General features: G+C 39.3%; 1 protein-coding gene across 15 annotated transcripts in view; it reads right to left on the bottom strand.

Moving 5' to 3' along the window:
- The window catches only part of unc13bb (unc-13 homolog Bb (C. elegans)), an 85,655-nt gene that overhangs the window by 31,376 nt on the left and 31,016 nt on the right, over positions 1-23,263 (bottom strand). For 8 of the 15 annotated variants that reach the window (XM_089020962.1, XM_089020963.1, XM_089020964.1 and 5 more), the window contains exons 1-4: positions 11,912-17,032; positions 8,025-11,818; positions 4,428-4,694; positions 3,306-3,396 (exon numbers count right to left, since the gene is read on the bottom strand). In XM_089020962.1, coding sequence (XP_088877088.1) covers positions 3,306-3,396; positions 4,428-4,694; positions 8,025-11,818; positions 11,912-17,017 — 9,258 coding nt within the window. In that variant the 5' untranslated portion in view covers positions 17,018-17,032. Of the gene's footprint in view, positions 1-3,305; positions 3,397-4,427; positions 4,695-8,024; positions 17,033-18,282; positions 18,494-20,940; positions 20,971-21,297; positions 21,356-23,263 lie in introns of those variants that run through there. The other 7 variants (XM_089020959.1, XM_089020961.1, XM_089020960.1 and 4 more) reach the window with 5 other exon arrangements.

The raw sequence follows: 23,263 nt of genomic DNA, 5'->3' as shown, positions 1-23,263 counted from the left end.
TGACTTTGTCTCCAAAGCCTCTAATATGGGTTGTCCCTCCTCTGGACATGTCCAAACCATCTCAGTCTGGTCTCTCTGACTTTGTCTCCATGGCCTCTAATATGAGTTGTCCCTCTGATATATTCATTGCTGATCCCATTCAACCTGGTCACTCCCAAAGAAAACCTCAACATCTTCATCTATGCTACCTCCAGCTCTGCTTCCCGTCTTTTCTTCAGTGGCACTGTCTCCAGTCCAACCATCATGGCTGGTCTCACCACCGTTTTATACATCTTTCCTTTCATCTTAGTTGAAACCCTTCTATCACACATCACACGTGACATTTTTCTCCACCTCTTTTCCACACTCTCCATTGCTCTGGACAGTTGACCCCAAGTACTTAAAATCCTCCACCTTCTTTATCTCTTCTCCCTGTTTTCTTTTTTTTCTCGCATATCTGTTTCGCCCTTCCTGACGCAACGATGAAAAGGTTTCTTCAGCCGTCATCTGTACTTCTTTGAAGGTGTCGGACGTTTCGCTTCTTATCCAAGACACTTCGTCAGCAAACTAAAGTCTTACTGCTAGTTTAGGCCCTATATATATATATATATATATATATATATATATATATATATATATATATACAGTAAAGTCTCGTTATATCGATATTCAAGGGAGTCCGAAAAAATATCGATATAACCGGGACTATCGATATATCCGACCCTGTTTGCATGTAATTTTCTCCGTGCGTGCATAGAAATAGTATCGATATAACCGGGACTATCGATATATCCGATATATCCGATATCGATATAATGAGACTTTACTGTATATATATATATATATATATATATATATATATATATATATATATATATATATATATATATATATATATATATATATATATATATACGTATATCTATATCTCTATATATACACGTATATCTATATCGCTCTCTCTCTCTTTATATATATATATAATATATATATTAATATAACGATATAACGAGACTTTACTGTATATACGTATATATCAGTGGTGGGCCGTCAGAGCCAGCAAGGCCTTCTCTGCTGGCCTAACATAATCAGACATCATTATCATAATTATAATAAAAGTCAATTTCATGAAAAAAGTATTTTTTCTAAATATATATATAATTATTCTACATACTGTTTTCTTGCTAGCTTGTGTCGCCAGGCTGTATGAAATCTGACCGACGCCTTCAGAGTCAACAGTGAGGGCGTCTGTGCGCTGTACACGAACGGGCACATGTAGTTGATATATAGTTGCGATAGCCAATCAGATCACGAGTTGGCACAGTAAGATACTCACTTTACCTCAGTCATCAGCGGAGGCAGCGCTATGCAAAACAACCAAGCTACAACAGATCAGACCCGGAAACTTTAGCAGAAAAACCAAGTATATCTACTCGCTTTTTTAACCCACAATGGCTGAAGGAGAGGACAACTCGCTGTCGCATGTAGGCCTATTCTCAAGAACAAATGAAAAAGATTTGTTTACTTTTATTTTCAACAAATAGTTCGTTTTGTGACCGTCTTGTTGTTTTTCTTATATTAAACTGACATTTTGTAATTTAGCGTAAAATCTTGTTAAAGATTGCATATTCTTTGTGGACAAATGATTTTAAATTTCCTTTTATTTTTAAGTGTTTGCAGTATCACGTATAGTGACAAGTTCTAATTGCTGATGCAGATTTATTGATGTGTAATTGCTCCGGAAAATGCACGGACCGCCACTGATATATATATATATATATATATATATATATAGACTTTAGACTTTAATTTGCTGACGAAGTTTCTTGGATAAGAAGCGAAACGTCCGACACCTTCAAAGAAGTACAGATGACGGCTGAAGAAACCTTTTCATCGATGGACCACTCCTGTATGACTGAGAGCTTACACAGACGTCTTCCTGACGCAACTCTATGTATTTATCCGGGCTTGGGACCGGCACAGTAAGACACTGGCTTGTGTCCCCTTGTGGCTACACTATGAGGGTGACAATTAGAAACTCAAATGACATTTTGAGTAACAGTTGACTCTACATGAAACACTCACAATTAATATGTCACAGAGCGATAAAATCCGCAACTTAAATTACAAAATAATAATAATAATAAAAAACATCCTTACCGTCTACTGTGAGATGGATAAGTAAGCAACGAAGAACCTGATTCAGATTCATAATGACGGATCCATTGAATGGTAACGCCGCAGGTGTCGTGCTGAGGATCGAGTTTGCGCAATGATCCTGCTGGATTGTTAAGTCAGACCATTGAGGCAAAGCAGTTTTGGCATCACATGATAATGCCGCTATTTCAAGAACCCCCTCCCTTTTGGATGATCTTGCTGCTTTCTCACTCCCCTTTGGCAGCGCAATTCCGCATGGAAAAGATTTGAGGTTGAGTTTCGGTCTTATCTCTGTCTGTGGGAATGCCATATTTATTATTTATAATCAATGTCACGTCTTCACTTCATTTTTCAAAACGTAAGTATGCCATACTCATGCTGCAATAGAATCGAGAATACTTATTCGAAGTGGGGGCTAAATTGTGTTTATTTGTCAAGTTGCGAGACAATTTTAGATCGGAAAATATGTTGGTCAAAAATGGCCTTTGTTTAAAAATGCTCATATGTTAAAAATGCATTTTAGAAAACATCATTAAGCACATCTGGGTAGATATGACAAATTATAGTAAAAACATGTTAATTTGCATACAATACAGGCAAAGTTGACTGTATGAACTGCGATCTCTTAGGAAAGTAATAGTTTGCCTTCTTTTTTTGGAAACAACAAAATAAACAATTAAAACAAGGGCAACAAAAACAGTCTGAACATTCTGAATTACAATTTTATAAAAACAAGATCACAAGGTAAAAAGTAGCGCTGTAGTGTGTGTTATTATTATTATCATATATATTCTTATTATTTGTTAGTTTTTATTTCATATTGGTCATTTTTACAGCAAGTCATATTCAATGTACAGTAAAATGTAACCTCTGTTAGTCGAATACATGTAATTTTACACTACTATTGAGTCTTTTGCTGATGCATGTCCGTCAGAAGATTTATCTGGGATACAGGTAAAAATTGATCTGTGAATTATAATGTGTAACCGTTAAAAAAAAGAAGAAAAAAAAGAAAAGAAAGTGGATTGATGGAATAATGAAAGAGAAAATTCTCTATTTGTCAGTATGAATGGTGAAGGAAGAATGACAACGTGTTCAAAAAGTTAAAAAGTGTTAAAAAAAAGTTACAAAGTTAAAAAGTGTTAAAAAACAAACATAATCATACATACCTCCCGTAGTTGAACCCTGACTTTATTGATCGCTTTCAACCAACGAACTCTCGATGGAGAAAATGGTAAATGTGTCCCTTCATCATGAAACCTGGGACACATTAATTTATGAGCGTTAATAAGCCATTACAGGAAAAATATATATGGATATATTTGTAAGTACAGTGATCCCTTGGCTTACGAACATAATTGGTTGCCAGAAAGTGTGTTGTAAGGCAAAAACTGTGTCTTCCAAACATTAATTTCCCACAGGACACCATTTAAATGAGAATAATCCGTTCCCACGTCCCCATAAAACATAATTTTCTACCAAATAAGCCTTAAAACTACACAAAACATACCTTATTTCATGTCCAATAAATGCTCTATGGTATTGTAATTAATGAAATGAACGGTGCTATATAATAAAGTCATTATATTTACTTTTGCGATGGTCGTTGATGTCTTGATGGAATGGATACCGTTTTGCATAAAGTGTCTCAAGGAGCTCTGGGTTGTACATCTTGGAAGTTGTGATATTGCAACAGCAACAGATGCAGGCAGAGAAACTAAAAACTTCTAGTTCCCCTTGCTTGTCTTTTCTCTTCAAATTGTACAAATGGCTTGTGCGGGTTATTTGTGGAGCCTGATTGATGGGATATTTTAACCTTGCAGTCTACACTCTGCCTTTGAACTATCAATTAAGTTGAAACAAGTCCACATTTCACTGTTTTCTATCCATTTTCTCACCTTTTCACTTTTGTTTTTTTCTTTATAGTGCTGTAGTGCTTTGTAGTGTCGTCTCCCTTCCCTGTTTCATGTGAGACTCAAAGTGTGCTTCTGTTTCTTGACCAATCACATGCGGCTTTCACCAAAGACTGGGGGTAGGGAATAGAGGACAAAAAAAGTCGGCTGCCATTTCCTTCGTTCACTTCAGAGATCCAACGCCAAGAATCAGCTCGTTAGCGAACGACACGTCACTCATTGTGGCGCTCCGTGTGTTTCCCGAAAAATAGCTTGTATGCCAAGATTATATTCTCGTGAATTTAACATTCGTAAAGCGAAAAGTTTGTTAGCTAAAGCGTTTGTAAACCGAGGGGTCACTGTAATACTGAAACCGTTTGTTGTCAAATAAAAGCATACCGTTGAAGTTTTGAGAACACTTTCTCTGTCGGAGTTTCATTTTGTCGCGTGTCAAAAGACGGCTGAGCTACAACCTTTTGGCCAAGGGGAGAGCGCGCATTGGTGGTCAAATGTCCGATGGAGCAGGGATAGATGTTAGTGCTGTGATAGGAGTGGAAAGATTCTTCCAGTTCTGAGCCTCCCGTACTTTCGTGACCGATCTCACTCAGCTGAGAGCTGGTCTGACTCAGGTTTCCTGATGACCCAAAGCGACTACTTTCTGCTGGACTGAATTGGTAAGAGAGGGAAATAATCAATATTAGAAATATAAACAACAAAACAAACATCTATTTCATTGATGATTTCTGAATATCTACATAGTTTTTCTAGCGGGGTTAGATAAGTGGGGATTGTTTTCGTAAAACATTTTCCAAGCATGTTGCCTTGAAGTGTTCAATGCTGTTGAAACTGTAAAATTAATGAATTTGAACCTGTGAAATGAATGAATATGAAACAAAGTCGTCATATATCTAAATGCATCTCTTGATTCTGCACTATGTACAGTCTTGTTTATAGAACGGTTTTTGCACATCTACATTTGCACAGTATACAGTTGACATTTTTATTTTGTTATGCTTAGAATATCTTGTTTTCTATCCTTTCACTCCCACCCCCATCCCTCTTCAATTGCTGCTGTGGACTGCAAATTTCCCCATTGCGGGACGAATAAAGGTATTCTGATTCTGATTCTGATTCTGATACGTGAGCCCCACTGATCTACTAAGAATTATACGAACTCAGATTTTCTCAAAGGTACTTTCATTTTGCTTTGCTTGCTGAAAAATCCAGCTAAAAACTAAAATGTGTTGTGTAGACACAACACACAACGTAAAGATATACTTTGTAGGGACATTGTGGCATGTTTAAAACGTTTTGAAATGAGAACAATACAATATAAATCTAGATTGAAAAGTATCACTTCATGACACCAAAACATTTCCACCCTCCTCCAAAATAAATTTGAAATGTGGGGTTTGAGAAGAGGGACACTATTTTTGGACAGATTGGGTGGAGCCAACAACAATCACCAACAATTCAAGATGACTTTAAATTAATTTAAAATAAAATATGCATAGGTGCGATTAATATATCTTTTGTATACACCTATGTGACTGCGACACGCGACTTCAGAGTTAAAAAGTGAGAGTTGATCATTATCATGATTGTACCTGTATTTATTTGATTATAACGCACAATTTTCTACCTAAAAAAGAACTCAAAGTTTGGGTGGGTGTTATAAACGAGGCCTGGGGAAAAAAAATGTCATATATATATTTACCGTATTTATTTGGGTATAACGCGCAAAATTTTCTACAGAAAAAGTACTCAAAGTTTGGGTGCGCGTTATAAACGAGGCCGGGGAAAAACATTCTCATATATATTTACCGTATTTATTCGAGTATAACGCGCAAAATTTTCGACCTAAAAAAGAACTCAACATTTGAGTGTATGTTATAAACGAGGCCTGGGAAAAAACGGTCATATATGTTTACCGTATTTATTCGAGAATAATGTGCAAAATGTTCTACCGAAAAAAGAACTCAAAGTTTGGGTGCACGTTATAAATGAGGCCTGGGTAAAAAAAATTCTCATATATATTTAATGGTTTATCCCTTCCAGGATGCGGCAGCATTTCCATGGTTATTATCCATAGGCCTTTCAGTTTCGATTCTCGGAAAGACCCATAAGACGCGCATTATTTTTTTTTAATTGTTGATTAGCATTTCTTTAGCTACGCTTCATTTCCTTTCCTCGCCCACACTGAAACTTATGTTAAGCATTGGTATACTGTTAACCGCAGAAAGTGAAGAAGTTTACATTGTCAATAACCGATTTTTATCATGGACATATTTGTTGTCACTTAGAATGCTTAGTCTGAGCCGAGAAAAAAGTGAAAATAAAATGTTATACCGATTTTTAATTGAAAATTAGGGGTGCATGTTATACACGTGTGCGCGTTATACTTGAATAAATACGGTAATGCTATATCCCTTCCAGGAGGGAGCAGCATTTCCATAGCTATTCTCCATAGGCCGTTCAGTTTCAATTCTCGGAAACACCCGGATCATGCGGATTTTTTTATTGTTGATTAGCATTTCTTTAGATACGCTTCATTTCCTTTCCTCGCTCACACTGACACGTGAGTTAAGCATTGCCGTTTTGCACAATTTCCAATATCCAGAGTTTACATTGTCAATAATTGATTTTTATTACAATGCTTGGTCTGAGCAGAGAAAAAGTGAAACAAAATTTTATACCGATTTTTAATTGAAAATTAGGGGTACACGTTATATTCAAATAAATATTGTATATTTCCATTCAAAAGTGGTAGAAATAATACACAAATGAAATATGGAAAAGGATAACCAAAGGATATGTTGTATCAACTATGAAAATGAAAACCAGAAGTGATTCCCAGGCTCAAACACATTTTCTAGTCAGATGCTGTCAGCAGTCAAAAGCAAATGACAGAAAAAAATATTGATTTGTTTCAGCAATTTTAGAGAACCTCTCCAAAAGGATGACACAATGTGTACAAAATAATCATGAAGAAACAATGTGTTTGACCTTGGACTCCTGTTTTACAATGAGATGAATCTTTACTGTACTTAATTTAAAGGCCAACCGACATCATTTTTTTTTGTTTCTTAACTGACATCAAAAAACATGTTTTATAGCATCTAAAATACCCAAAACACGCCGTATGATATTTTTATTCTAATGCAAAACACCAATAAAAATGATTTAAAGTGTCCATAATCTGCAAAAAATTGAGCTGCGAATTGGGCATTTTCAGAAAGTCCCACCGCCAGTTCGTGAAGTCACACCAAGACGTCTTACATTGCTGGAGAATCAAAACAATAGCTTCATATTCGGAGAATATGCTTTCTTGTTACACATCCAGTTATGAATGTGATTCAAATAGTTCTGAAGAGGAAAGCATACATGTTTGCAATCGATTAAAGAATTTATTCAGTGCCATTTTGAGGCAACATTGGGGGGGAAATGTCTCACCCAAAAAAAGAGGCACAAAATGTCCACCTCCTGTGGCCACCTTCGTTTCCACAGGCTGATAAATTCCTTATATGGAGCTTGGACGCCCTCTTCTGGCGGCTTTTAGGTGCAACACGAGGTTTTCAGACCAAATAAGTAGTGCAAAATACATGACGTGATGGAAGGACTGCTACAATGTGTCTTTTTTTCGGTCAGGGGCGTTCCTTTAGTGACGTCACGTACAGACTCGTCATCAACTCAAAAACAAGACTTCCCGAATATTCAGCGCGAGTCTTAAAACGTAAAGTATAGCTATATGCGGTGGAATCTTATTAAAATACGCCAGTAGAAGTCATTTGAAGCCATTTTACAAATTATGGACACAACTTGTCCGGAGACGTCGGTTGTCCTTTAAACAAAGGTTAGTTACATTTAAATGATAGGAAGGGAAGGATGCAAAGCAGAGAGTTTATTTTTTGGGCGGGTAAGGGGTCGAGGATTGTAGGGGGTGTAATTCCATCATAAATGATAAGGAACGACGCCATTCACAATGTTTTTACTAGCCTTTTTGAATTCAACAGATTCCTCGTTAATGGCTTGTCCAATGGCTCTTCATTGGTAGTACCTGCAGAAGGGTTTGTTTCTACAAGCATGTTGGTATCTTTTAAGGTCAAGGATTCTAGGGAATCTAATTCGGGGCTGGAAATGCATATCTGGGGTTTGGCTACTTCATCTTTGGAACCTACCGATTCAGCTTTTGGGGCATCAGGTGTCAAAACGTTTTGTGCTTGATGTGTTTCAGTACGTGCTGGCTTGCTACTATTCTTTGGTTGAGTTGTTATGACTGAAGGAGTGGCTTGCTTTACTGGCTCTGTTTGCCAGGGAAATGCCATCTTTGTCCGAAATAATGAAGGAGTCGTAATGTTTTCTTCTTGAAAAAGACCTCCAGATAATGTCTTCAATCCTGACAAAATAGATCTGCCTGCTTCTGTTTGAGGACTTGCTGAAGAAGCAGTCGTCCCTGGTGGGGTGAATAAAGATCCAATTGATTTACCTACATCACTTTGTGTTGATATGAAACCGAACAGAGTCTTGGCTTGAGTTGGTTCGGCATCTTTTTGAAAATCAGGAACAGGTTGGGCTGTATTTGAATTGCTTTTTGGGCCAGATGAGTCACTTTCACATTTAGACTGTTCCTTGGTGAGAATGGGTTCCTCTTGAATATTTTCCATCACGGGTGAAATTTCAGTTTTTGTTTCATCTGTTGACGATATGAGTTCACGTTTACTTGTGGGTGTTGCGGTTTCTGGATGAGCAGTCTCAGGTGACACTACATTAGTTGAGATGCTGTTAGCTTCCTCCTTAGGGCAATCTACTTGTTTGGAGTCAACAACTAGATTTGAATCTGTCAGTGTACCATTTGGGGCCAAATTATCTTGCATAACATGTGGTTGTCGTGGAGTAGTAGGTTTTGGTTTCTGCTCATTTTCAGGTGTCCTGGGTGGCTGACCCATCCCCTGAAATGCAGCCCTCGCATTATCCCCAAGACCTTCTGTTCCAGTTGATGGTCCTGCAGCTTGGGCAGTGAGCCCTCCAAACATTCCACCATGAAAAGAACCACCAGACAGTGCTGCTGTGGCAGTCCCTCCAAACAGCCCACCAAGTAATGGGCCACTAGACTTTGGAGCAGTTGGCTTTACAGTGGCCTGTCCTCCGAACATTCCAAAAATCGACCCTACAGGAGTCTTTGCACGATTGTAAGTGTTAGACTGGGAATCAGGGCCTTTGTTTAAATTTCCAGATTCATTTACACCTGAGTGAGGAGGTGTTGACTGAGTCGTGGAAACACCAAAAATACTCCCCAGTAGCAAAGCTCCATGTTGGCTATCAGCTGTTTGGGTAGCTGTTCCTCCGAATCCAAAAGGCAAGCTTTTCTCTTGAGGCTGGGAGCCTGCATCAGAGGACATTACTGGTTTAAAAAGGGAGGACATAAAGTTTGTGACTGTTTCTGAAGATGAATTCCCAACTTGTTTGTCCGTCACTGGTGTCTTTTCTTGTACCTCAATCACGGGTGATGTTAGCATCACCTCTTCATTTTTAGGCGATGGTTTGCCTTCAGGGGACTCTTTTAAAACTGAAGTTGCTGAAGGTTTGTCCGATAGAATACAACTTTCATATTCAGTAGTAATACCCGCTACTTCTGGTTTGTCTTCGTTATGTCTATGGTCATCTGTCTTGACATGTTTTAAAAGTACCCTTTCTACTGTGTTCTGGTATGTTTCTGGCTGCTTTTCATTTTGAGGGACAGTGGAAATTGTAGAAGATTTTTCACAACCTGAAGCTTGTAATGTGTTATTGTCGTTAAAATTATTTTGTACGAAAGATCTACAAGGAGCAGGTTCAGAAACAGTTGTGTTTTTTTTGCTATCATTTAAATTTGGGATATCTGTGTGAGGACCTGCCACGACAGAGCTACTATTTTGAGATACGGTGGTTTGTGTGGTCGCTCGACCAAATAGTCCACCCAATGTCCCACAAGCCTCTGTTGCTATGGTTGATGCTGCTGGGGTTCCGAATATGCCAGCCAAAATAGACCCTCCGGTCTGAGATCCAGCTGGCCGAGTAGAAGATCCACCAAATAAACCTCCAATAAAGGATTCCCCTGCTTGAGTTCCTGCAGCCTGTGGAAACGAACCACTAGTCTTAGTTAGTGGAGCCTGCAGAGGTGATTGCTGACTCAGGCCTCCTAATAAACCACCGAGTATTGATCCTACAGGCTGAGAAGAGTTAGTTTGGGATTGGGAACCTCCAAACATAGACCCTAGTAGAGAATCTCCGGGTTGCGGAGAGGATGTGCCAAACACAGAAAATATACTTTTAGATTGCGCATCTTTGGGCTCGGGTGATTTTGCTACAGGAGATGGACTTTTTTGGCTTTCACTCGTAGATTCACTACCAAGGCCAGAAAATAATGAAATCAAGCCTTTTGCTGGACTGTCTGAAATGAATTCCATTTTTGAAGATGGCTGACCTGGTTCCCATATAATAGAAGGAGCTGGTGGTTCCTCAGGAGCAGCAATGTACTCAGGTGCAGTATTTGTGATTGTTGGCTTCAGGTCAGCTGTAGCTTCAGAGTTTGCATTGGTTGATGAAACATCAGTGCATTTAACTTCAAAACCAGCATTTGATGTGCTGTGATTTAAAGATCCGTTACTTGTAATACATTGGACTTCATTCGTATTTTCTGGAACCAAGGGTCTGAACCCAGGTGACGAAGACTGCAATGGCTCTTTGCTGGAAGAATTGACAGGTGACAATTTAGGAGTTAGCTGTGTCGGTGCCCCAATGTCAGATACAACAGCAGTTTTGGTTTGAAAGGCTTCTTTGGATGGTGCAGCTGCATGTCCTCCTGGTGTTGGTGTTTGAGAGGCATTTGGGTGACTAAACATGTAGAACAATGATTTTCTGGGACCTTCGCTTGAGGTTGACAACCCATCCAGTAATCCTCCCAGAACAGATGTGGAATGTTGCCCTTGGTCTTGAGGCTGGTGTCTTGATTGTGTTTTAGATCCTCTTTGTTGTTGCGCTTGCTGTTGAATTGTTTTTTGTTGTGGAGATGAGGCCATTGGCGATTGGGCTTGTGGAGGACTGGGCTCACTAAATATTGAAAACAGGCCCTTTACTGGGTTTTCGGTTGAACTTGATGATCCAGAGATAATCCCCCCGAGAAGAGAACCTGTTTGAGATTGAGATTGTTGAGCGATTGTACTACCAAAAAAGGGAAAAAAACCTGTTTGCTGTTCTTTCGGAAGACTATTTTTCTGTTGTGGCACCTCGTCTGTGGGATCTCTTTGAGATGGAAGGAATGTGGAGGGTGAGCCTCCTGACTTTGGTGATGAACCTTTACCAGGAGATTCGACTCGAGGACAATGTTGATTGTTGCTTGGCGCGTTTGCTTGAAAAGGCCTAGTGCTCGATGGAGATTGTGGTTGAATTGAGCCACTAAAAACCGACAATAAACTTTTACTGAGTGACTCCTCTTTTGCAGCTGTGAATGAATTGCTTGTTTGAGTTGTAGATCCAGACAGGGTTGCCGATGTTGTTCCTGTTAATATTTCTCCAATTGAAAATCCAAACAGGCCACCAGAGGGTTTTGTTTTGCTTTCTTGTTTTGTCTGTTCAGGTAACGATATCGCTTCCTTTTGGGTTACAGTAGCACATTTAGCAGTGGAAGCAAATGCTTCAGATTTTTGGGATGGGAGGTCTTTTTCTGGACTGGATGCACCACTTTGGTTTAGTGTTTTCTGTCCCTGTATACCTTTCACTCTTGTTGTGGTTTGACTGGGTGTGTCCTGTCTCTGTGGCATAGAGCGATCACTATTAAATAAGCTGCTAATAGATCCAAATATATTTGATACTCCTGACGGCTCTTGATTTGTGCCAGCACTTACTTGTGTAGAAGCAGTGTTTCCAGTGTTGGTTTGTCCTTTGACAGATGTCTGAGAAACCTTCTGCGAGGGTTCGTCTATTCCAACTGCAGATTTTAGAAAATTCATGAACCTTGGTTCCTCAAATGTTTTTTCAGCCTTGATATCCACTGGTTTATCTGTTCCAAATTGAGGTAGGACATCTTTAATTTGAGATTCTTTTGAAACCAAATACACTGGGATGGTGTCTGTTGAGGTTTGTCGTGGCAACCTAGATTTCTGTGAATTAGTTTGAGATTGTTTTGGTGAAGGGGTCACTTGATTCGCTGTTGAAAATGTAGGGAGAATTCTTGCCTGTTCATCTTTTGGTAAACTACCAGGTGTACTTTCTTCTTTGATAAACTTAGTTTTCAAACTTTGCAAGCCAGATGAAAACACATTTTTTGAAGGTTTATCTGTTGTGCTGTCAGTCTGCCTTTGATTGGAAGAAGATAAGATAGTCTGTATTGATTCAACTGGATTATTTTTGCCAGCAACAGATGATAGGAGGGAAGAAATCTTTTTGATCTGACGATTTGCTTGCGCTTCTCCTGGAGCAACTCTCTTCCTCCAGTCTTCTTCTGAAACATCATCAACATGTTTCACAGTAACACCAGTGGATGGACGACGTTGCTGGCTGGGCTGGTAACAATTGTAAAGTACCTGTTGATTTGATCGCACAGTCGAGGTAGAATTCAAGGAAACAGCCACCTTTTGAGCCAGAAACGTTCTATTTACTTGGCTATTACACTGAGGACCCTGATACTCTTTGTTATGACAAGAAAGGTCGATGACAGACTTAAATTGGTCTTCTGGCATGCAGTTGGGGTGCCTTGGAGCCATACAAACTTTGTTTAATGTATAAGATGTAAAATCAATACATTGCTGCTCTGGTGACAAAAATGAATTTCCAAGCATTTGAGCAAACTGCTCAAGATTTAGGTTCATGATCTGATTCCCTTTTCTATAAGCTGCGGACAAATCTAAAGGGGCATTCAGGAGTTGAGATTCATTCAAATCTTGACCAGGCAACCACAGAAGCTCATCCTCATTATAAAGTGGGATTTTGAAGCCACACACTAAAACCATTTCATCGAAAAGTAGAGCACTGGGAAAGTCATCACATGCGTTTCCAGAGGTGTTCTCTTGAGGAGTGCATGCATACACATATTCCCCTGCTGAATCTGTGAGCAAGGCATAAATGTACTCATGATCAGTATAAACAAAGTATCCACAGTCACCATCTTCAGCTGGCCACCACATTCCTTGCTCCAGCAGAGCAAGCCACTGCTGATACCATTCGGTATCTTCAAGGTATACAGAATCATCCATGTCATGATTCAAACTTGAAGGATCATTTGAGTATTTCAAACGACATTGACTTTGATGGATGGTGTTGATGCCCATCCCATGCTGCCAATTTGCCGAGTAAGACAAGCTTGGCGCAGTCTCCTCATAATAGCCTTCGTGATATGTAATTCCATTCAAGCTGTAAGTACTGTTGTCATGACACCATGTCCCCGGGGTTGCTGTACATGGTTTAGTTGTTAAGTTCAAGATCCCATGTTCACTGGATGAATGCTGTAGGTTTGCTGATTCTTCACGACTATTCCAAACGTTTGTGGGGTAAACTACCTCATTGCTCTTTCCATTGGCAAAACATGGCTCCATTTTCTCATCAGAACAAATATTATCTTGCCAGGTGATGGAGGAAGTAAGTTGATAATTGATCTTTGGAAGACTATAGCCACAGTGAAAATCTTGAAGTGGAAATGTTTCATTGCTCTGAGAATAAGCTGAGTTATCTCCTTTCATTTGAGAATTCAAAGATTCGTTTTGAAACCGTTGCCATATTGCGCTTCCTTGGATCCACTGGTTTTCATCATAGGAGAGACTGGTTTGATAAGGAGACAGTTGGCCATTGTAAATGTTTGGGCTTGTTGTTTCATACAACGAGGGCATGCTTCCACAAATATATGGTTGAACGGTCTTCAGTGAGCAATTTGTAGACGTGGGAAAGACATATAATTGAGATAAATTCCCAGCACTGAATGATGAATATGTTGCATGACTCTGAAGTGATCTTGCGAAAGTAGTTGATGTTCTCAAGTCCAGACTATTACAAGCACTTTTGAAATTGTGTTGACTTGGTCTTGGAATTCGAGAATATGGACCACTACTCTGACTGAAACCTCCCGGAACGCACAGTTGAGATGAGGAATATAGATCCTCAGCACTCTGGGCTAATATATTTCGCTGTGGATTGGCAAAACATTCCATAGGAGCATTTCGATTTCCAAGTCCAGAAAAACCACTCTGTTGGTCAGTTTGTGGTATCGTCTTGTCATCAAAATGGTTTTGTGAAGCAGTTTGAGTAAAATCTGGTGGTGTCTGCAACGGTGTGTTATTTTGGTCAGTATATGTATGATCCCTTTGAAACAACAGTTGCTTTGTTGTATCGGAGGTTTTGGGATCGTCCTTGGATGATTTTGTAAACTTGTTAAACAAATGGGAGAGTCCTCCAGATACATTTGTAGTCTCTTTGTCTTGTTGATAAAGTTGCGTGTTTTGCGGTTTCACTTGAAATTCAGAATGTTGCTGACGCTTCTGTTGTGTGGAGGACGTTAATGATCGAAAAGAGCCACCTGATTGACTCTTTTCTTTCATTTGATCTTGTAGTTGACTTTGATCGTAAGTATGTTTTTTTTCCAAGTGGGTTTGCTCATTGCTTGATATGTTTTCGACATTTTCAGGAGGTTGGATTGATGGGGTGTGTTGCGTGTTTATGCTATCAGCAGAAGCAAATTCAAAAAGACCTGCAAAGATCCCACCTTGTTTGGAGGACGGTTGCTTAGCAGGAACTGTTTGTTGCCGCAAAACGCTTGATTTATTCATACTTTTGGTGGGATGGTAGTTTCGCAGATCTTGCTGTGAAATATTGTCCGACTTTGTTGGTACCTTAGAATCAAGCATTGCGTCTTGCTTCGTTTGAGTACAGCTCATTTGAGTATTGTCAGGAGAGTTCCCTTTCAAAAAACCTGAGAAAAAACTTTGATTCGGAGCTTGCTGCTGGATCCGATTGTGTGTTTCTGTTTTCAGATCTGACACATGTCCTGGACGTGAGCTGGGTGACGCGTGTTTCTGATCTGGAGGCTTCCGAATAGTATTTTGGTTCGAGGTAGAGGGAGCAGAAGGTGGGCTAAATATGCTGGAGAACCATCCCTTGTCTGTGTTTTTCTCTGGTGTGGCAGAAATTTGTTGAGAGGCACTAGACGTTCGCGAAGGTGCCTGTTGCTTTGATTGCTCTGGGTTTTTTGTTTTCCCGGGGGAACAAACATCTTCACTGGATGCAAACTTGAACAATCCAGAAAACACCCCTCTATCTGTTTTTGTCGGTTGCTGTGTTGATACATTTTCAGAGGATAGCGAAGACGATTTAAGCTTGGTATCTACTAATGGATCAGGACGCTGCTTCTGAAGTCCCGGCTCTTCGGACGACCTAAATACTGGATATACTGCCACAGGTGAGGCATTGTGAACCGGGATAGAGGGGAAAGGGGATATCAGTGAACTAACTGACTTTCTTAGACAGAAGGAATTGGTGCTTTCGGATTGTATTTCACTATTAGCCTTTGTGAATTCAGCAAAAGACACTCTGTCTTTTGTAGGACTGCCTTCCATAGATGCTTTATCTTGATAAGTAGTACTATGATCAAGATATGAATCACTTTGATAACATGTCGGCTTTGCCTGTTCCTTGTGTTCACCTGAACTCTCTTGTCGAAAACTCTCTTGTCGACTGTCTCTTGACGAAAAAAGCTTTAAAGGATTGATTCTTTCCAAAACAAAGCTTCTTGGACCTTGAGGTTTTGTTCCTAAATCCTCTTTGGGCACCTTGATATCAGGACTACTTGCATAAGCTTGTCTGTTTCTCTCACTTTGCATCTTGGCCTTGCAAGGCGGTTGCGAGGGCGGAGTGAAGACGTTTTCAGAAGCGGTTTCCACTGGAGAAACGACAGCTACCGGAGTAGAGCTGTTGGATTTGGGAATAAAGGACAGCAGTTTTGTGATGCCAGATTGTGGCGGCTGCACAGATGTCGGTTTTGTATCAACGTCAGACTCTTTGGGGCCCCCAACAACTTTGTCGGAGAGATGACTGAATAGTGAGCTCACTGCATTTTTAACACCTGACATTCCAGATGGGGCGCGTGATTGACTTTCACTTTTGGAATCGCTTAAATTGTTGGCGTCATCGCCAGAAGAATCGGTTCTGTTGCTTCCTTGAGATGATAGCCTTGATTTGCTTGATTTCGGAAGAGAACCGTATTTGCTAATTTCCTCTTCTTTCTCAGCAAGATACTCGGAAACCGTTTCAACTAGACACTGGAGCTCATCCATCGGGTCGACATATTCCTCACTCGGTTCTTCTACGGGTGAAAGAACCGCTTCCGGTACCCATCCGCCATTTTTAGATTTTCTGCACTTTTCCTGAAAACCCGGAGAACTGTCCTTGTCACTAGAATAGGAAAACATTCTGTCTTTTCTCCGTCTTGATACCACCGTGGGCATTTCTTCATCAGAAAACTGAATTTCATCAAAATCTTCTTCTGCCCTGAAAAAATTGTGACGGTCTCCACAATACATCAAATCAAAATCGGACAGAACTTGCATATTTGCATCTTGCGCCTTTTTGTAAACCGCATAATTGTCTAAGGTGGCATCCAGTTCATTTTTAGCCCACATTCTTGTTGTATAGAGAAGGCCATTTCGGTATTGCTGCCCCTTTTCCTGCATCCTTCTTTTCTCACTGAGTTTCCCAACATCTCGGGGAAAAGCTTCTTCGCCCAATTTTTGTGCCTCTCTATTGAGAAAACTTCCCGTGTCCCTGATTTTTTTCGTTCTCCGGCAATCGATCGTGTCGTAGCCCTCAGGATACAAGATTGCCATTTGCGGAGTACCCTGAAAGGCTGAGCTTGTCGTTTCAAGGTAAGGCTTTGCCATTTGAGCGGCGTTTGGTCGATCATCAAAAAAGTCATTGAGCTGAGGCTTTCCTCGGCCTTGGTATTCCCATTCCCAATCGTCACAACCCATGCCAGAATCGACTGGTATAATTCTGACACGACCTTTTTCGTTCAGTGATCTAAATGTAGCGGAAGGTGAATATATTTCAGGGATGGAAATATTACGGAGGAAGAAAAACAACAAGAAACAAAGCAAGCAATCACAATATGGTCAATAGCTCCAAAAATGGATAAATAAACTGACAGACAAATAAATAAATAAATAAATAAATAAATAAATAAATAAATAAAATGGTCGCTTAATTAGTAAATTAATAAATTAATTAATTAGTGATTACTTAATAAATTAAGTAAACGCTTACTTAATAAATTAATGAAAATGGTTACTTAATAAATTAATGAAAATGGTTAAATACTAAATTAATAAATTAATTTTCTGTCAAAACCTTAAAAAAATAGATGAAAGAAAGTGACTATAGATAATACGAATGGATCCAGTCTATTTATCTAAATGCTAGAAATTATTGATTTAATAAATAATAAATGATTAACAAATTAATAAATTAGAAAATTGATAGATTAATAAATGAATACATTTTCTGTCAAAACCCTCAAAAACTAGATTGCTGGCGATCCCACCCACCCCTCCCACAGTATCTTCAGTCTGCTGCCATCGGGTCGGAGACTGCGGAGTCTCCGAGCCAAGACCAGCAGGCTCAAGGACAGTTTCTGCCACCAGGAAGTCCGGAGACTCAACTCCCTCCCAGCCCTGCCTATCCTGCCCCCTCCCATTGCCACACTCACCGATCTCTGAGGACACGCTACACGCTGTACTATCATCCTGAACTCAATTTTTTGTTCTTTCTCATTTTTTCTGCAAGACCTCACTTCAACCCTTTCTTGTTGTTTGTTTTTGCATGACTACATTACGTCACTTTATATACGTCACTACCTCACTGTACATACGTCACTACCTCACTTTACTTTCAAAAATTACATGTATTGTCTGTTGTCAATTGTACGTCTTTTTTAGCCACGTTATTAGTGCCTTGCACGCTGGGTCCGAGAGGACATTAATTTAATCTGTGCTGTATGTCATGCATATTAGCATATTGGACAATAAAGCTGACTTTGACTTTGACTTTAGATGAAAGAAAGTGACTATGGATAATAAGAATTGATCCAGTCTAATGTTTATCTAAATGCTAGAAATTATTGATTTTTTTCTTTTTTTACACTATTAAAAAGGATGCTTTTACCAAAACAATAAAGGAATTGCAGAAAGACATTTTAAATAAACATGAAGTGATAGTAGATTCAAGGAGTAATGTGTACCTGCTTCTCTGGTCTCGGTAATCCAGTTCAAAACTGTGTAGGGAGTCTGTGCACAAATCGAGGTGGTGCTGTGCCCGAGGCCCGATGGGATACTGGTGCACGGACGAGTTGGGCTGAGCTGTCGTATGGTAACGCGGAGGCATACTATTGCTCGTCTCACTGCGGTAGTCGCTATCCCTGTCGTCTACTGCACTGTCCTGGTCATCCAAAGCTGTGAGAAAAAGAAACATTTTAGTTCCTTGAACACGAGTGAAACATTGATGGGGAGCCTTTTAATTGTTTGGCTTCAAATCAAAATCGGAGAATGCGGGCGAGAAGGAGATACGCCCCACACTGTATTAAGAGTGTTAAGAATGCTGTCTGTATGTGTGATTGTAATAACGATCCTTTTATTATCACCATTTTTATTTTTATTTTTTTATTTTCATGACAATGACTTCAAATTGTCCGTTTTAGCGTGAATCAATGTCTGTCAATGTCAGGCTGCGTAGGCTGCAGCTCAGTTATGACCCCGAATGGGATAAGTGTCACAAACTGCTTCATGCCACAAAGAGGGTACAGCAAGTGCTGAGGAATGAATGAATGTGTGTTGTCATATTATTTGTTATTGAGTTTTTTTTACTTCAAGATGGCGCCGCGAGAGTGGCTGCCTTTCCAGGAGCTCCTCTATTTTCTTGTTATACTTCTTTCTTTCCTTTCCTCTTCCTTTCATAACTTTGCTGCTGTGTTACTTCTGGGTAGAGTGAACGCTCGACCGAATGGCTGGCGCGAATGGCTGCCGCTGCTCACCCGCATAAAGAAAAAAGTTCTTATCTCGTGACTGTGCCCTTGAAAGTTTTGAAAGGCACTTAGAAATTAAAGGTTTTATTATTATTTATTTTATTTTTTTAAAGTGGGGAAAAAGGAGAACATGTCATTTTAGACATGGAAATATTTTAATGTATTATTACTACTATTACTATTACTATTACTATTGGATGTACCTTTATTCATCTCACAGTGAAGAAATTTACATTTCACAGCAGCAAAGTTCTGAAAGGAAGAGGAAAGAAAAGAAAGAAGTAGAAAAACAAAATACAGGAGCTGCTGGAAAGGCAGCTATTAATATTACTATTACTACTATTATTATTTTATACCGTGACTGTAAAGTATCCTTGAGAGTTTTGAAAGGCGCTTAGAAATTAAATGTACGTATTATTATTATTATTATTATTATTATGAGTGGTATAAAATGGGAGGTAATGCGGGAAAAAACAATCATCTATTTGTTCAGCACAAAACAGGGACGATATATTGAACAAAAGGTGAGAATGAGGACACAAAGGTAATCAAACCACAATGGGACAAATGTAATCAAACCACAATGGCCATAAAAGGTTAAGACACCGCTGTTCAAATGCCAGCTTTTTTGGGGAAAAAAAAGAACAAAAACTGTATTGCGCAATGCATTTGGAGAAAAAAAAAATCCATATTTTTGAGGGGAATAAAAATAACCAATGGAGAAAATGCGGTTGCACCAATTTTTTTAATAATTAAATTAAATGATAACCTCTACTGAAGCAGGATGGATGATCATCATCGAAAAACTCGATTAATGTAAAATTGGTGAGTTCACGTTCTATATCCACTGTATATGGATAAATTCAGCCGTCATCTGTACTTCTTTGAAGCTGTCGGACGTTTCGCTTCTCATGCGAGAGGCTTCGTCAGCGAACTAAAATTTGCTGGTAGTTTTGGCCATGTTATATATATATATATACATATATCCCTACAGTCCAGAGGTGGCGGTGCCAGACCTCTGTCCTGATAGGTCCCTGCTCTAAGGTTGGAGGGAGGAGAGGACTATTCCCTGAGGCTACACTGATTACTTCTATTGTCCTGACTGATTACTTCTATTTTCCTGCCTGATTATGGTGTCTACGACTGGCCTGATTGCCCCATTTGCCCTGGTATCAGCTCATCAGCATAACTAAGCCTATGTTGCTATGTCTATGTGCTAAGTCTATTGTACGAACGATCCAAATTAAACCTCACTCCACTATGGCGATTTAGTGAAGGGTTTTGCTGTTTTATGAAAATTGCTTCTTTTACTCCCCTTTCAAACCATCTATTTTCTTCCGCTCATTGTCGTCAAATGAGTGGTTGCTAGCTTTTAGGTGCTATGTACTGCAGATTGAGGCCCACTAGTATTAACTCTGCAATGTTGATCTTTTTTTTTATAATTTGTTTCGTCTCCCCAATGTATTGCTCTTTACAATTTTCATTTTTACAATGTATTGAATAAACTACATTACTTTCTTTTACATTTGGCAGCCAGAAACACGGAAGCCCTAATCAAAAATGGACAGAGTCGCCTCTTCCTACTCAGGAAACCGAGGTCTTTTGGGGTTCAGGGGTCACTCCTAAAGACTTTCTATGACTAGCTAAACTAAAAGCTATGATGGACAGGACGTTTTCTGATTAGTGCATCGAAAAGATAGGCTGCCAAAACTACCAGCAAATTTTAGTTCGCTGAAGCCTCTTGGATGAGAAGCGAAACGTCCGACACCTTCAAAGAAGTACAGATGACGGCTGAAGAAACCTTTTCAGCGATGTATATGGAATAATGGCATGCACAGGGTACTGAGGATTGACTTGGGGAATCATTTCTTTACATACGGAGTGAGTCAGTCCATCCAAAATAGTTGCCTAGTGAAAGTGCAAATATAAAAAAAAAAAAAAAAATAAGAGGTGAAATCAATGAGGATTTTCCTTCATAATAGAAGAATTGTGAATACACTCCAAAGATATCTGAAACCAAACTGACACACAAGCAGACATAACAATAAGATAAGGTCAACACAACTAGAAATGAATCGATTTTACGAATAAAACATTTTTTATGACTACATTTGTGGAAAAAAAGGGAAAAAATATCCCCCAAGGTAAGAAAGAACAAATACATGCAGTAGCGGCCCTGTGGTCCAAGAAAGTAGAAATGACTCCATCTATAGGCTAAAAGTCAAAATTACTCACAGCACTGCGAAGCTGTGGGGGCTAATGGGTGGCTGTCAATTTCATCTGCAAGAGTGTACTGCATGACAGAAAAAAAAACAACAATCACATTTGTCAATCGAGAAGTAGGCACAAACTCATTCACTGCCATTCCCGAATATATTCGGGAATTGAAAACATAGCGTGGAGCGCCATTCCCAAATGTGTGCCAATAAAGCGCTGGTCAGACCGCTGGCAATGTTTTTCCCTCCCACGAGGGGAAGCATTTCCCCTCGTGTACAGCCGTCGACATTTCAAGCTCAGATAACTCCAGACCCATGCAACTAAGAAATTCACTTTTTTTCTGATGAAAGAAAAGAGTCTAAGGTTTCTTACGCTATATTTTACCAGTGTATGAAATAACGTCTGCCCGGACACCTGGGGCGTGCAACTGTTACGTCGGGCGTACAACTTACAGAACGTCTCCGCTTGGGTGGACAACTTTTTCAAGAAAAAAAAAATAATAATAATAAAATAAAAACATTTTTTTTTTTTTTTCTCAAATCGTCTCAAGACGTTTGCTTTATTCCGATTCCGAAATCTTTGTTCGGTTTGGGAATTTCTGAATTTCGGTTCGTTTGGTAATTTGCATACTCGGCTGCCTATCAGAAGCCTACATCGGATAACTTCTTGTTTCCGGGTGCATTTGCATATAATTTTCCAAATTAGACGCACAGAAAAATGGATAAGTGGTTAGGAATCAAGCCAAAACCTCAGCCCCAGATGAAAGATTTAAAAGAAGCTAAACATACCAGACCAAAACATAAACATAAACATAAAAAGACCAGCAGGCTCAAGGACAGTTTCTGCCACCAGGCAGTCCGGAGACTCAACTCCCTCCCAGCCCTGCCTACCCTGCCCCTTCCCACTGCCACACTCGCCGAACTCTGAGTACACCCTACATGCTGTACGATCATCCTGAACTCTATTTTTTTTATCTTTCTCATTTTTTTCTGTAAGATCTCACTTCAACCTTTTTTTGTTGTTTGTTTTTGCAATGACGACATTACGTCACTTTATATAAGTCACTTCTTCACTTTACATATGTCACTACCTCACTTTACATACGTCACTGCCTCACTTTCCAGACGACACTACCTCACTTTACATACAGAAATTACAAGTATTGTCTGTTGTCAATTGTATGTCTTTTTAGCCACGTTATAAGTGCCTTGCATGTCTTGCACGCTGAGTCCGAGAGGACATTAATTTCATTTGTGCTGTATGTCATGCATATTAGCACGTTTGACAATAAAGCTGACTTTGACTGACTATGACATACATTAAAAGCATCGTTGAAAGAGGAGTTCACGTGGCTTGTAGCACATGACGCAAAACGCAAACATTCTATTGTGGAAAATGACGAAGAGTGTATGGACAAACGACCAATTGGAGCAAAATCATCAGTAAGGGATATTTACGGTAAATAAAGGAAGGGAGCATTTGTGGTAGGTACATCCTTAATAAAAACAATTCATAATACTTTGCAACAATGTTTTTTTTTTTTTTTGCGATTAGTCGTCTTATTTTGTTTCAAGTTGTGAAAAATGGGGCAGGCAACTTCATGGCCGGGTAGGCAACTTTTCAGAGGTGACTGCCCTGGTGTCCGGTAACTTTTTGTCATGAGTTTCAGACACTGATATAATAAAATAAGAATAATAATATTGCATGACATTTTGGAATGCTGCCCTTATTTCGTCTGTGTAAGCTGTCAGTCGTACAGGAGTGGTCCATCGATGAAAAGGTTTCTGCAGCCGTCATCTGTACTTCTTTGAAGGTGTCGGACTTTTCGCTTCTTATCCAACAAACTTTGTGAGCAAACTAAAGTCGTACTGGTAGTTTAGGCCACATATAAACATATATATACATATATATACATATATATACATATATATATATACATATATATACATATATATATATATATATATATATAATTCAACAAGAT

Source organism: Hippocampus bargibanti, linkage group LG18 (assembly GCF_051943395.1).
Source record: "Hippocampus bargibanti isolate YZ-2025 linkage group LG18, ASM5194339v1, whole genome shotgun sequence".
Classification (NCBI taxonomy): Eukaryota; Metazoa; Chordata; class Actinopteri; order Syngnathiformes; family Syngnathidae; genus Hippocampus; species Hippocampus bargibanti.
Note: the sequence above shows the minus strand (reverse complement) of the source record. Positions and strands in the feature narration are given on the sequence as shown.